The sequence below is a fragment of the Nannobrachium achirus genome (genome assembly GCF_963921795.1).
Source record: "Nannobrachium achirus genome assembly, chromosome: 6".
Taxonomy (NCBI): domain Eukaryota; kingdom Metazoa; phylum Chordata; class Actinopteri; order Myctophiformes; family Myctophidae; genus Nannobrachium; species Nannobrachium achirus.
This window is the reverse complement of record NC_137815.1, coordinates 45,138,863-45,154,967: the sequence shown is the minus strand read 5'-3', so window position 1 is coordinate 45,154,967 and position 16,105 is coordinate 45,138,863. Positions and strand designations below refer to the sequence as shown.

At 44.0% G+C, this 16,105-nt stretch overlaps 1 protein-coding gene across 1 annotated transcript in view; it reads right to left on the bottom strand.

The window, feature by feature from the left end:
• The window catches only part of cdh22 (cadherin 22), a gene marked incomplete at both ends in the record, with an annotated part of 130,372 nt that overhangs the window by 11,007 nt on the left and 103,260 nt on the right, over nt 1–16,105 (bottom strand). The window contains 3 exons of the mRNA XM_080728487.1: nt 3,341–3,442; nt 4,300–4,449; nt 10,029–10,146. Coding sequence (XP_080584613.1) covers nt 3,341–3,442; nt 4,300–4,449; nt 10,029–10,146 — 370 coding nt within the window. The remainder of the gene's footprint in view (nt 1–3,340; nt 3,443–4,299; nt 4,450–10,028; nt 10,147–16,105) is intronic.

Here is a 16,105-nt window from a genome sequence, read left to right as displayed (position 1 = left end):
CCTCTGACAGTGTGGGGACAAAATAGTAGGTCCCCACAACGGTTAGGGTTAGGTTTAGGGTTAGGGTTAGGGTTAGGGGTTAGGTTTAGGGATAGAGGTTAGGGTAAGGCCACAGGACTTGCATAAAAATGAATGGAAGTCTACGTAATGTCCCCACAAGTGATGTAAATGCAAAAAGCATATGTATGTGCTAGTCTGTGTTTGTATATCCGAGTGCAAGTTTGTGTGTGTGTGTGTGTGTGTGTGTGTGTGTGTGTGTGTGTGTGTGTGTGTGTGTGTGTGTGTGTGTGTGTGCGTGTGTGCGTGTGCATGTGTGCGTGTGTGTGTAGCACTTGCGTACAAGTTTGTAAAGTGAGCAAAGGCTTGTCTATTTAAAGCCTTCTGTTCCAGAGGGATACTGTGCTGAGGCAGCTCTTTTGCCTGTTTGCAACCCCCCCCCCCCCCTTTCATTCCATCTTCAGCGTTGCTCAGAACAAAGTGACTTGACATCACGGATAAAGCCTGGCGTTGGGCGCACGTACGTGTACTTCTGCTCAGGCAGAAGAAGCTATCCCCTCGCATAAAAAATAGCGCAGACAAAATGTCCGACATGAGTCACCCGTGAAGGAATGATGAAAAATGTATCCCCTTTCATGTCATTCCCCCCCCCCTGTTTTTCTGCTGCTGCTGTGTGTGTGATTTCAATGCTGAAATATGGATAACTTCAAAAAGTGTCCCTTAAAGTATGCTTGGTTGCGTGAGCCTTCCCAGTGAACCATAGACGTCCGTCTAAAATCGAGCTATAACTGGTTACTTCATCTGCTATATAGACGGTCTATACAGTAGATGCTTAAAGGTAAAATGACATTCTCTTTTTACCAATCATAAAAGTCTTTGCCCTGGTCCTAAAAACATGTTTTAAAATGTTTAAACTTGAAAATCCACTCCATGGAGCCTTGGTCTCTCTCTCTCTTATGAACCCTGTTTAGCTGTCATTAAAAATGGCCTGAACTGCCATACTCTATGCTCACCACCAGGGGGGCCTCTCTCTCTCTTGTCAATCATTGCCTCTGCTCCACCCCCCCCCCCCAAAGGCCAAGCCCTCCCCCTCCTCTCTTTCTAACAAGTATTAGTATGGCGCAGTAACAAAGTACATGTATTTGAGTACAATTTTGAGGTATTTGTACTTTACTTGAGTATTTCCAATTTTCAATACTTTTACTTCTACTCCACTACATCTCAGAGGCAAATGTACTTTATCTCTCCACTACACTCATTTGGAGGCTTTAGTTACTATTACTTTGTAGATTTTGATTATTAATACAAATCAATCACTTCAGCCCTTAATAAATAGGCCAGCGGGTCTCAAACTATGGTCCCGAGACTCCCGACCCAAAGCGGTCTCACACACACACACACACACACACACACACACACACACACACACACACACACCACACACACACACACACCACACACACACACACACACACACACACACACACACACACACACACACACACACACACACACACACACACTCACACACACAGAGAGATGCATGCTCGCAGATGCATGTTCGCTGCTTTGCTTTGCTTTCATACAAGAGACAGTGACACACAACCATGGCAGCAACAGAGGCTGAGCTGAGCCCTGACGAGGCACACACAAACAGCATCGGCGGGGAATTGTGTTCAATACGAGTCGCGAGTGTTTTTTCTTACCCCGCTGTGGTTACATCTGTACCCCCGCGGAGTTCAATTTAGACCACCTGCGGTAACGTTCCAATAGCTCCGCTACGCGATGCAGAAAAACTTTGCGGTCCTTATGTAGTTATAGCAACATATTTTGGCTAAATGCCTCAGTTTAGAGAACCACCTATTGCTTGTGTTATCATAGCGTTTTACTGTCTGCTCGCCATGCCATGTGTGTGTGGGGGGAGAACAGGACAGCGTGCCTGTGCACGGTCACAGCAGACACAGAGTGTCGGTAAAGGGAGGGAGGCTCCACGGAGCTCTACCCGGGGAGCAGCGCGCTGTCCTCGGACACAGCAGACACAGAGTGTTGGTACAGGGAAGGAGGCTCCACAGAGCTCTACCCGGATAGCAGTGCGTTGTGCTCGGACACAGCAGACACAGAGTGTCGGTACAGGGAGGGAGGCTCCACGGAGCTCTACCCGGGTAGCAGTGCGTTGTGCTCGGACACAGCAGACACAGAGTGTCGGTAAGGAGGAGGGAGGCTCCACGGAGCTCTGTAACCCGGGGTGCAGTGCCTTGTCCTCGGACCCAGCCAGGGGGTGGAAAACACGGTACATGCGATACATAGCGATTTTCATTATTTCACCAAAGCATAAACGGACTACTTGATATGAAGGATATTGATGTAAATATGGTATCTGAATGGGTATATTTTACATGCCCATATTTATTATTAAAGGACAATTTATGTAGAAGTTTACTTCCTCATATAATCAGTGCAGTGAAAGCAGAGGGTGGAGGAGAGAGACAGCAGGAGAGTAGAGTAGAGAGGGCGGGGACGAAAAAGACAGAGGGTAGAGCCGAGGAGGAGAGAGGGCGTGCACTAGCTGTCCATGACGACAGGGCCCGAGGGCCAATGCCTCATTATGCAGAAAACACAAGACCACACAGAAACGACTGCATGTTGAAAGCTCTGGTTTTTTTTTTGGGTGTAATTGAGGCCAGATAACATAAAAAAAAACATAAAAAATAGAAAAATGATTTTTTGATGTCACCCTTCCTTTAAAAAACAGCGAATCAACTACTGAGCTAAGCTTAGCTGTCTAAAAAACCTGGTTTTAATCTAGCTGTTTAGATGTATTTTAGACGTCTAATAGCCTGAAAAATGCTCATTGTTTTTTTTTTTGTTTTTTTGTACTTGCTTCATACATACACAGTAAATATCGCCATCTTTATCTAACTCAGAATGTGTAAGATCTGACCCTTTAGTCCATTTGGCTGAATTTGTACTCTGAGTTACAGTAAATTAGCACTCTGGATTTTGCTGTTTATGAAGGAACTGAAGGGCGGGACTGTGGATCTTTGTTGATCCACTTGAGCTGATGGCTGTGGTCACGATGAGTGTTCAGCGGTCGCTGTCAGAGGCTTGTTCTTGCTCAGGAACACTTTGACACAGGCTCTCCAGGAGACCAACCGATGACTTTATGATTACCAGACTGCCTCTCCAGCCACTAAGCTACGGCCAACCCCTAGAAATCGTTTATTTCCACTTTAGAGCACCTTTTACAGCAGGAAATGTGATGGATGTACTGTTGTTGAAGGTGTGGTCTGTGATGAAGAGGAATCCCCCTGCCCCTTCATCACACATTCATGCTAACACTCACCGATGAGGATGAGCATGCAGACCAGCAGCGCTATGAGGGCTCCGGGACTGAGAGCAGCACTCATCACATAGGCGGTGGCGTTGCAGGATTGGATGGCTCCATCTGTATTTCAAAGAAAGAGAAGCACTCCATTTGTATGCAAAAGAGGCCCTTGAAACTCACTAATGCACCGCCACCACAATTCCCCCGTGTTTTTACTTTGTTTTGACACCAGCTCTTTTCTTTTCTTTATTCAACTTTAGTTTTCTCCTTATTTTAAGCCCATATAAAGCATCTTTACGAACGTGATTTTCTTCAAACCTTTGCAATGTTGACTGATTATCCCAATCAAGGTAAGGTCTTAATCACAGAAAGCAAGCTAGAGACACAGCTAGAGTTCTGCGCAGTTGGCAATGGAATTTTCATGAAACTTAGTGGGAAAGATCATTATGTTGCTCAGGAATATAATATTAGTTATTGTATATTAGATATACAAGCTCACAGCCCAGTACTGAGTGCTGTACTGCAAGCTTGTAGATCTGCTATTTTTGAAAAATCTTGATATTTTTTTGCAAGTCTTTGAATATATATTTTTAAAAGCAAACATTTGTAACTCAAATATTTGCTTCTGGTTGGATCCCTGGAACTAAATATTTTGAGATGGGGGTCCGCAACCAAATACATGTCATTTTTGTGGGGTCCTTGACATGAAAAAGTTTGAGAACCACCGATTTAGAAGAAGGATTTAGAAGACATTTATAGAATCGGGTCAAAAACATTCAAAGACTCGCACAAATTTATGTTCACGATTTTTCTAAAAATAGCAGATCTACAAGCTCGCAGCGCGGCACCGAGTGCCACGCTGTGAGCTTGTACAACTGTTATTTTTTAATAGTTAAAGCACAAAAATAATGGTTAAAGTGGTTCAAATCTAAAGTGACACAGATTTGCGTTTCAGGCCTAAATCCCGGTCAACTCACCGGGGTCGCAGCCACACACGTGGATGGTCAGAGTGCCCGTGGAGCTGAGAGAGGGAGGCCCGCTGTCCACCACCAGTATGGGCAGGAAGTAGACGTTCTGCTCGTGGCGGTTGAAACCTGAGCGCTGGGTGCGGATACCGGCCGTGTTGTCTGGGAGGGTGCAGGTTGAGGTGGAGGAGAGGTGAGAAATATAGATGGGGAGAGAGAGAGAGAGGAACAAATATACTTTAGTCAGGAACAGTTTAGAGTTTAGAGCGACTTACAATAAGCAAGGCAATAAATACATCAATACAATAAGCAAGGCGGGGTGCCCGCTGGCCTACTAGTCCAGGTGCATACCACTTCGGCATTGCCATATAGGCAAGGATGCGTGGCGGCGTCGCCGGTTCGATTCCCGATCCGGACGACCTTTGCAGTGTGTCACTCCCCATCTCTCGCCCCATTTCCTGTCAGTCTACTGTCCTATCAATAAAGGCATAAAACTCTTCAGGCCACGGCGGTAGCTAAGTCTAAGTGCGGGTTTTGGGGCCAGGAGGGCGAATTGTCTAGGACGAGTGGACATTTGTCCAAAGTAGATTTAACCATTTATGGCATAAATGGAATACAGTTAATCTTGGCGTTAAAGGGCGCAGTTATTTCAATTCACAGCCTTTCCCAGTTGGAAGTCCTGTTTCTGCAGCAAGACAGTGTGTTACTAACTTACAGAACGCCTCTAGCCTCATATCCTCACCCAGACCAATTTGAGCTGGAAGATTTGTCAGGTTTCCAGGCTAACACACTTCAGCAGTTGACCCCATAATCTCAGTATCAACCGCTGGAAAGTATCCTTTTATGAGGTCCTGCGATTAGAGGCATCCAGTGCTCGAGCGCAGGGTGCAAAGACAGAGTCGATTCAAACATTACTCACTGCAGCCCAAAAGGTGAAATCATTACTCAGTTAGGATATTTTGTATGTCAAATGCAATGAAATGCAAAAAAAAGTGTAATGTCTCCTACTCTATTTTAAGGAAAAAATGTAATAAAAAGTTGGTCACAAAAAAAAGCAAGACCCCATTTTGTGTAACTACAAAGCTTAAACAAACAATAGTTTTCTATAATTGAGCCCCTGATTGGATCAGACGATCGGTCGTGTTTGTTGTATGATGATAAAACATAGCTTTTTGTAGAACTCATCGTCCTTGGAGTGGCGGGGAAGAGTTTTTGTTCTGTTCACTGCATGACGACTGGAATAAACAAACGGGAACGGTACAAAAAAAAGGCGATGACAAACCGCAGAGATAATCCAACAATATAAGAGGTTCAAGGACTACTCCATCTGGAGGGAGGGCGCAGGCATTGTCACACTCAGGGCTGAATCATTCCAACAGCAAAGTGAATTGGCTGCGTGCGTGGTGTTAACATTCATCAGGCAATCTTTCTCAGTCAAATAAAACGGCGAGAGAGAGAAAACGGGGGAGAGTCACTGTTTGAAATTAAACTTCAGCAGCGTGTGTATACGCACACTCCACAGGAGACATAGACAAATGTTGCACCGCATACGGGCGCAGGATTTGACAAATATAGTCAGAGCAGCTTCTGTGGATAGACTCGGATAAGGGATACAAAGCAATCCATCTCCCGGAACATATATCATTCTGTCATTCTCGTCATCCCAAGCACTTCTCTGGCACGTGTGGTATACAATCTTCATATTACCGTTTATGTACGGGAACTTTTGCTGAGTGCAACGCCCATGACATTGTCCTTTTGACTTTTACACAGTGGTCCGCTCAGTCACTCCCACGTCTATCTGCCTCAGAGGAGTCTTACGGTTCATTTATACTCATGTGTGAGAACGTCGCTTGCTGAAAATAGCTGATCTGCAACACGTTGAGACACTGTCATATGACAAAACATAAATCAGGGTTTAGATGACTGGGGCAGATTCAGGCATTTCGGTTTGGCTATTTCCACTGACTCCACTAAACTTTAATCGACACAAAAAAAAGTTTGATTAAGCAGGTTTTGGACTAAATATGAACCCACTAAAACCGGGAAAGCATCTGTGTCATTTTCGAAATAGCAGATGTCCAAACTCACAGCTTGTCCATCTGCTATTTTGAAGTGTTTTTAAACTACGGATTTAGAAGGCATTTGGTCTTAATGGGTTAAAGTAAAAAATCATCAGCCCTTTTTTTCTACTTCTAATTTGGCATTTAAAAAACAACATCCTTTTAAGGGTGAAATGTGATATATTCAATATAATTCAATCAACAAGTTTCTCTGTAAAAAGTGAGGATTGTGTCCGTGTCTCCCGGCAACAGCAAACAATTACCAACATGGGGTTGGTCTTTCTTTGTCCTCGTATGTCAAGGCACGGAGACAGAATGTGATGTGAGTCTGTGATGGGGAGGACACAGAAAGTGACAGATTGAGTGTGACAGGCTGACAAATGTAGAGAAGACACTGGAGTGGAAAAAAGGGAGGTGGGAGGATCACGGTCTGTGCTCTGTGAGTCTGTGTGTGTGTGTTGGTTTGTTTGCCTTTGCAAAGAAATACATATACATAACTCTGGATCTGTGTTGTAGAGAGAGAGACAGAGACGGAGACAGAGACAGAGAGAGAGAGAGAGAGAGAGAGAGAGAGAGAGAGAGAGAGAGACAGAGAGAGACAGAGAGAGACAGAGAGAGACAGACAGACAGACAGAGAGAGAGAGAGACAGAGAGAGGAAGAGAGAGAGTATTAATTAACCCTTACCAGGCACGTGCACACATAGACATCAAAGGGGGCTTGAGCCCCATGCCCTTTTATCCATAAAGTGCCCTCTCCAGGCCATGAATGCAGTTGTTACTATGGTGCAATAAATGCAAATGCCCTCTTTCCATGCCATACATGTACCTGAAGGCAGCATTCAAGAGAATTGCCTTGTCCAAACTCCAGTATTGACTTGATTATGCTTAGTTCAGTGTGGTCAAGCAACAAACATAGCAGACCTCCAAGCGCACAATGTGTCGCAGCGCAACGCGTTGTGTGTTGTGTGTTGTGAGCTTGCCTTGACTATTTTCAATATTTTCACCAAAAAGCCTTTTTAGAAATTTCAGCCTCTGCCTCTCTAACATTCTCTGCACTAACCCTAACCCTGAATCAAACCCTATCACCTTGACCCCGACCTGAACCTAAACCTTTTCATATAATCATAAACCACAGCTGTAAAAAGCATCCATTTCTTCATGGGGGACCAGAACAATGTCCCCACAAGGTCTGTATTACTGGTTTTACGATCTCACAAAGCTAATAAAACATGGCACACACACACACACACACACACACACACGCACACGCACACGCACACAGGCACGCAAGCATGCACGCATGCACACACTGATCATAGTCATAATGTAGGTGGGGATGAGACTAAGTGCAGCGTGGAGACAGTACATCCAATGACAGTATGTGGCAGTCTGTGGCTGGCTGCCTCGCTGTTTGACTGTGTTGGCCCTGAATGAGGGACCGTCCATGTGTCTCCAACACGTGACACACAGCAACACGAAGCAACACGTGAATTCAGTTCCAGCTGACCATCTGAGTGTGGTTGTGACCAGGGACGTGCAGAGAATGTTAGAGAGACAGGGGCTGACATTTCTAAAAGGGCCTTTTGGTGAAAATATCAAAAATAGCAGACCTCCAAGCTCACAACGTGTCGCAGCTTTTTCAATGTTTGATTTCTACACAGAGAGGGCAATTCTTTCAACATAAGATGCTGCATTCAAGTTCAGGAGAGTTTGGACAAGGCGATTCTCTTGAATGCTGCCTTCAGGACATGTATGGCATGGAGAGAAGGCATTTGAATTTCTTTCACCATAGTAAAAACGCATTCATGGTCTGGGGAGGGCACTTTTTACAGATGGATAAAAGGGCAGGGGCTCAAGCCCCCTTTGATGTCTATGTGTCCACGTGCCTGGTTGTGACGTGTGTCATTCCAAGAGAGAGACAGAGAGAGAGAGAGAGAGAGGGGGAGAGACAGAGAGACAGAGAGACAGAGAGACAGAGAGAGAGAGAGAGAGAGAGAGAGACAGACAGACAGACAGAGAGTGAGAGAGAGAGAGAGCGAGCGCTGGAGACTTGCGTGTGTGAGTGAGTAAATGCGTGCATGTGCCTGTGTGTGTGTGTGTGTGTGTGTGTGTGTGTGTGTGTGTGTGTGTGTGTGTGTGTGTGTGTGTGTGTGTGTGTGTGTGTGTGTCCGTATCGCTGTTTGTTTGCAAGTGCGCATTTTGTCCATGTACTCTGGGCTTTCAGCACAATTGTGCAGACACACGTGCATGCATGTGAGCGGGGAGCCAAAGCAGCCTCCGCATGGTGACATTTCCTTCGCCAGGGCCACTCCCCTGACATTTTCCCGGTGTCACATCAATCTTGATTTAGCCCTGCGTCACATTCACTTAGGTACACATCTCCAAGCAGGCACCCGCAAAGATCTAATCCAACTTGGCTCTAAAGGCACAGTGTTTTTTTTTTAAAAGCACACAGAGGCAGGCAGAGTTTATGTCCAAAGCAAAGCAGCGAGTGGAAACCTTTTGTAGCCTTACATAATGCAGTTGCATCAAAAACGGGAACATGTTTAATTCATGATGACATTTGAGGCTATTATGAAAGTTGTTGACACTCTATTAAAGTATAGGCTATAATAGGGCATTGAGTTAGTAGTAAACATAATACTTAGCACACACATTTAATCATTCATGATTGTACATTATTTACGATTCATATACAATGTATAAGAGTGTTAGTCCAAGTGTTCAGAGCTGAAGAGCAGTTGAATGTTATTTAAAATGTCTGTTTTTAACAATGTGGCCTACGCAATTATTGGGAATTTACTGCATCAGGGACAGGGGCAGGTAAATGGCCATAGTTAGGATGTCCATGACGCGCCAACTTGTCAAACTCTTTGATGTCTCCCGGTGTCCACAACGTGTTTGACACATTGTACACTAAGCTACAGTAAGCTGTAGCTTATTAGTGTACGAGGCACCCGCCTGTGAAGAGAAACACTCCAATTCCCGAAATGCAACAGGAGATCACGTGACCAGGAAGTCACAGCTCCTCGTTGAAAGCCTGTGTTATGAGATTCACAAAGTGCATTTATCTCCTAATCTAACTTTTAAATTATGTTCATGTTCCAGGACATACAGTACAGCTAAGATTACTTTTACTCCTACTCTCCGAAATAAGGTAAAATCAATAAAAAATTGGGCGATTAAATATTGTTTCATCATGGGCAGTGTGTTTTTTATGGACTTTAAATACTTGCCTGTGATTATGTACTCTTTCTGGTACACTTTATATTGTTCTGTACAGCAACCATATCCCCCATTCCACTATTTGACCAGAAAAATGCATTCACAAACACCATTTGGCTCTAGGTTCCCCTATAGGTATTCACTTGACCTTTGACTTGAACTCCCTTGTACAGCAGTTCCCTGGCTGGGAGCTAAATTATGGTGAGTTAGTGCAACTTCATGTTAACCCATTGCTCTACACAGTCAACATGACCTTCTGGTGAAATGTCAGTGAAATACAGTGTGGTGTACATCATTATGTACTGTGGTACTGTGCACTCTCTTATTTTTACCGCTGCCTGCTCTTGCCGTTGCGGAGGTCTGTGGCAAGATACAACACCACAGCGTTCCTACTCACCATGCACCACATCACTGCACTGCTGTGCCAAGTTGTGCCAACCTTTGCCCTCTCACCTTTGACATCCCAGAGAGTAAAGTGTCGATTGCTGGAGGCTTCAGGTGCCAGGGTGAAGTAGAAGCGATGTCCAGACTGGGGTTCGTCTCTGTCAACCACGCTGATGGTGTGGATTAACTGGGGAGTGAGAGATGGAACACACGGAGAAGAGAAGAACTGTCAGTAAGACACAGTTGTAGACAGGCTATTTGTATTTTTTTTTTTTTAAGATACTGTATGTTTTGGGGCTTTTATGCCTTTACTGCTAGGACGGTAGACTGACAGGAAATGGGGAGAGGGATGGGGAGTGACACGCAGCAAAGGTAGCCGGGATCGGGACTCGAACCAGCGACACGCTGCCAGGCTACACTCAGCCTATGCTGTATGTGCATGGACCGGTAGGCCAGCGGGCGCCCCATTTGTATTACTAGAAGCTGGGCCGCCCTTCGGGCGGCCCAGCGTCTAGTCGGCGACCTGGCCAACTCGGAACAATGTAAATAGGGAATGAATGCCCCGCCCTTTAATGCAAACCCCATTATACCTGTTTTCATAGGACCCGTTTTGACCATTTGTCTGCCTGTGTCCATTTATGCCCATATATGGAGATATCTGTATCTGTCTGTCTGTCGGTGTCCATTTTATGTCCATATATGGAGATCACTGCAGTTATAGTTCTGGGTCCATTTTATGCCCATATATGCCCATATATGGAGATATCTGTCTATCTGCGTCCATTTTATGCCCATATATGGAGATCTCTGTATCTGTCTGTCTGTGTCCCTTTTATGCCCGTATATGGAGATCTTTGTGATTCTGCATCCATTGTATGCCCATATATGCCATATATGGAGATATATGTTTATCTGCGTCCATTTTATGCCCATATATGAGATTTCTGTCGCTTTTTCAAACAGATGGTCAAAACGGGCCCTTTAATGCAAACCCCATTATACCTGTTTTCATAGGACCCGTTTTGACCATTTGTCTGCCTGTGTCCATTTATGCCCATATATGGAGATATCTGTATCTGTCTGTCTGTCGGTGTCCATTTTATGTCCATATATGGAGATCACTGCAGTTATAGTTCTGGGTCCATTTTATGCCCATATATGCCCATATATGGAGATATCTGTCTATCTGCGTCCATTTTATGCCCATATATGGAGATCTCTGTATCTGTCTGTTTTTGTCCCTTTTATGCCCGTATATGGAGATCTTTGTGATTCTGCATCCATTGTATGCCCATATATGCCATATATGGAGATATATGTTTATCTGCGTCCATTTTATGCCCATATATGAGATTTCTGTCGCTTTTTCAAACAGATGGTCAAAACGGGTCCTATGACAACAGGTATAATGGGGTTTGCATTAAAGGGGGAACCGGCACTGTGTCTGCAACACAGTCGGAGGCACAGACAGATACAGAGATCTCCATAATGGGAATAAAGGGACACAGACAAACAGATGGAGGAGGAGACAAACTTAATGCAAACCCCATTATACCTGTTGTCATAGGACCCGTTTTGACCATCTGTTTGCCTGTGTCCATTTATGCCCATATATGGAGATATCTGTATCTGTCTGTCTGCGTCCACTTTATGCCCATATATGGAGATCTTTGACCATCTGTTTGCCTGTGTCCATTTATGCCCATATATGGAGATATCTGTATTTGTCTGTCTGCATCCATTTTATGCCCATATATGGAGATCTATGCAGACACAGTGCCAGTTCCAGAAAATCCTGATGTCAGACATCAGAATCCGAACCTTTTGACCATCTGTTTGCCTGTGTCCATTTATGCCCATATATGGAGATATCTGTATTTGTCTGTCTGCATCCATTTTATGCCCATATATGGAGATCTATGCAGACACAGTGCCAGTTCCAGAAAATCCTGATGTCAGACATCAGAATCCGAACCTTTCGTGCTGGTTCCAGAAAATCGTGTATCGGGTCGGGTCGAGGCCGAGCACTGCACTACCTGCTGCGGTGGGGAACGCACGTGCCGAATTTGAAATAGGGAATGAATGCCCCACCCTTTAATGCAAACCCCATGAATGCCCCAGCCTTTAATGCAAACCCCAATATACCTGTTGTCATAGGACCCGTTTTGACCATCTGTTTGTCTTTGTCCACTTATGCCCATATATGAAGATCTCTGCACACACAGTACCGGTTGCGGAAAACTCTGATGTCAGACTTTATGCCCATATCTGGAGAACGCGCGTGCCGGTGGGAAGAAGGGTTCTCGAGATACGCGGATTACATACATACATACACATTCACAGAGATTTTGTGTTGACTCATGTGGCGTACGTGATGTCAGAGCCTTTTATGAAGTGATGTCACAATGACTCAGCGCTTGCGCCGATTTCCTCCGGAACAGCCTGATGTCAACAATCAGCTCCGCATAAGGAGATTCCGAACGTTTCGCGCCGGCTTTGGAAAACCGCGAGTCGGGTCGGGTCGAGGCCCGGCACTGCACTCCGCGCGGCGGCGGGGAACGCGCGTGCCGAATCTGAAGCCGGTGGGACGAACGGTTCTCGAGATACGCGGATTACAAACAAACAAACAAACAAACAAACAGACAGAGATTTGTCGCATTTATAGATAGATTATTGCGACCGCAGGTCGCAGTTTACTGTCAGAACATCACAGGTGATATCAGATACTCAGAGCAGAGATCTCCATATATGGGCATAAACAGGTGACATCACAGTGTTAAGGCTCTCCATATATGGGCATAAAAGGGATTGCGGTGCCACATTTGGAAACAAACCACTTCTGTGTCTCTCTCAATATGTGGAGCTGAGCTGACTACCATCACCTGGATCTCCGTAAAAGTCCATATGTGGGTATTCCCCAGAATCCCTTTTATGCCCATATATGGAGATCCCTGATGTCATCGATATACATCACTGGCCAGATGGCCAAGACATGGCGCGACCTCGCACTTTAGGGCAATGTCTCTTGTCGCCCTGAGGTGTCTTACTGGTTATTATTATTCATGTATTTATTTTGCCATTTTAAATCCTTTTTATAAGCCATTTCACTGGACACTATCACCCTGCACTACTATCGCCCTGCGCTATCCCTTGGTGCTTCCCGGTAATCACACACAAGACAGCTGGCGCTGTCCCCAGCTGGTATCTTACGGCTGCGCTTATGCTCCACTGTAAAATATTGTTGCTTGCTGAAAACCTGATTCGGCTTGATACGAAAAACAAAGTTCCTTTCGGTAAGCGACACCATTGCACCACATAGTAGAAATTAGGCTTGGCTAAATGTATAAAATAAAGTGTTATGTAAACCAATTTTCCCTGGTTCATGTACTCTGTCCTCATTCACTCTGCAAAAGGATGTTTGTTTTTGCAGCCTCCCTTTGTGAATTTTACCTCTATTATGTCTTTGGCTCTACATACTGCTTCTGCTGAGTTCTGCTTTTACCCTCCAGCAGACACTCACTGGGTAACTACTAGCTGTTGTGTTGTGGCCAGATAAGACTATTCCATTTCCAAATAAATTCTAAATTACTTGAGGCCTAACCAGGAGATTCCAACATTAACTCCCTCTCTAACCTCTCACCTCCTCTCACACTTGCATCCATTTGAACTCTACTACACTAGAGAAGAACATATATAAAATGAATAAATAAAAGATAAGGTTACCTGTACTTTCTACTTCAAGCACTGCCTCTATCTGACTGTATTGGCTACCAGAGAGTGCTACCCGACTGCATCGGCTATACCCGTGTGCTTCCAATGAAAGTTGGCACTTTCATAAAAGTTGGCAGCAGTGACTCGGGAGGTAGAGTAGCTGTCCCGGAGGGGGGGCACCGAAACGGGTCATGCTGTAGCACCGTTAATTTTCGTCACTGTCGGGCAGAAACCTCGTATCTCCAAGTTTCAAATGTGTACATTTTTCACAAAGTAAAGCCCTGCTTCATCATACAAGGCAGTCGCACCAAAGTAGTGAAAACAGCCGATCTACAAGCACACAACGCCTCGCGGTGCGAGGCGTTGTGTGCTTGCAGATCGGCTGTTTTCACTAGTTTAAAGCTTTTTTAAATGATAAATACAAAACGAACGGTTTGGGAGATACAAGGTTTCCACCCGGCAGCGACGTTTTACCACGTGCAAAATAAGTCTGCGGACTGTACCTCTTCCACCACTGCTTCATGCATTTAGCATTTAAACCGAGGACAGTGACCTGTGCTTGAAGTCGGACACAAAGGGAAAAGATGAGATACTGTAGGAGTAACTGTCTGCAAAGCAAACAGATGGCAAGCCGTGCCCCAGAGACGCTCTCTCACCTCAACAGAGGTGACGATGAAAATGCATCCACCCTCTCATCCCAGCAGCCCTTAGCAGCATCAAAGCACAAGCTGATACAGTAGGAGAGGTTCACGTACGAACGGTGCAGTCTGTTTCCTTAGTGGAAACAGTCTGGCAAAAGAGGAGAAGAGACTGTAGCAGACACTGGTGTAAAGTAACTAAGTAGATTTACTTAAGTGCAATGGTGTGTACTTTACTTTACTTGACTATTTCCAATTTCCTATACTTTTTACTTCTACTCTGCTACATCTCGGATCCAAATATTGCACTTTTACTCCACATTTATTTGAAAACCTTAGTTACTAGTTACTTTGCAGATATAAATTATTATAATCTTATATAAAACATACATTAACCACTTTAGCCCTATTTTATATTTAGTCTATTTGAAAATAGCCGATCTACAAGCTCACAACGCGTCGCGATGCGACGCGTTGTGAGCTTGTAGATCGGCTATTTTCAAACATTTGTACTTTTACTTTTGGTACTTTAAGTACATTTTGATGCAAACACTTTCATACTTTTACTCAAGTACATTTTGAATTCCAGACTTTTACTTGTACAGAGTATTTCTACATTAGCAGTATTGATACTTTGACTTAAGTAAAACATTTGAGTACATTTTCCACCACTGGTAGCAGATAGCCTGTATCAGTGGCCCACGGGTTATTGGGCCAGAACACCATCGATTGATTGATCATTAAAATAAACACTCATCAATGAGATGGGTGGGCCGCGAACAATTTCAAGATTTTTAAGTGGGATCTGAGACGGATCAAATTGGGAACCACTGGCCTATACGCTATCATGTATAGCAGTGGTTGCCGATCTACAAGCTCGCAACGTGGCGCGAAGCGATATGCGTTGTGCGCTTGTAGATCTGCTGTTTTCACTAGTTCGGGTCCCAGGCAAAGGTCTAATCTCTCTTTTGGGTCTCAACCTGAAAAGTTTAGGAACCACTGATATACTTTACATACAGCATATCGTCGCTGTCCGGTGGAAAACATGATGTCCAAAACCTTTTCAAGAAATAGAAACAAACAACCTGTTCCAAATCAATAGACAAGATCCAATGTAGTTATATAGTCACAAGCTCTTGTTAATACTTTTAAATATTTATTAAACCCACAGACAGACTTGACATCTTTCAACCTGTCATCATAGCATTTTGAAAGATTTGCTTTATCAATTTATCAATCAGTTTTTCAAAATCTTTCCAAAATAGAGAAAATAGATTCTGTACTTGTAAGCTCCCAACGTGAGCATACAGTAGATGGCATCGCTGCCATGTTGTGAGCTTGTAGATTAGAAATGTTTTATACTTTCGCATGAGACATACACAAATGTAATATGGGGACAAAAGGTTTCTCCCCGACAGTGACTATGCTTTGTGAAATAAAGTAAATGTGTAGAAACTGATGAATCCACGCTGTGAAATGTAATGTATAAAAATGCATTGAGGTAGGCAATCTCCCTCAAATCCACTTCTGGCTTTTTTCTCATTATGGTAGGGCCTCTGTTTCAGACCTCATGGAATTAATTTCACTCTTGGAAGTCAGCAGAAATACTAATGAGATTTTTTCCCCTTTTCTTTTAAACTTGAATCTCTCATGCTGTGTTTCTCTTTTACCTCTGTTTTATATATATATATATATATATATATATATATATATATATATATATACAATGTATATACTGTATATACTGTATATATATATATATATATATATATATATATATATATATATATATATATA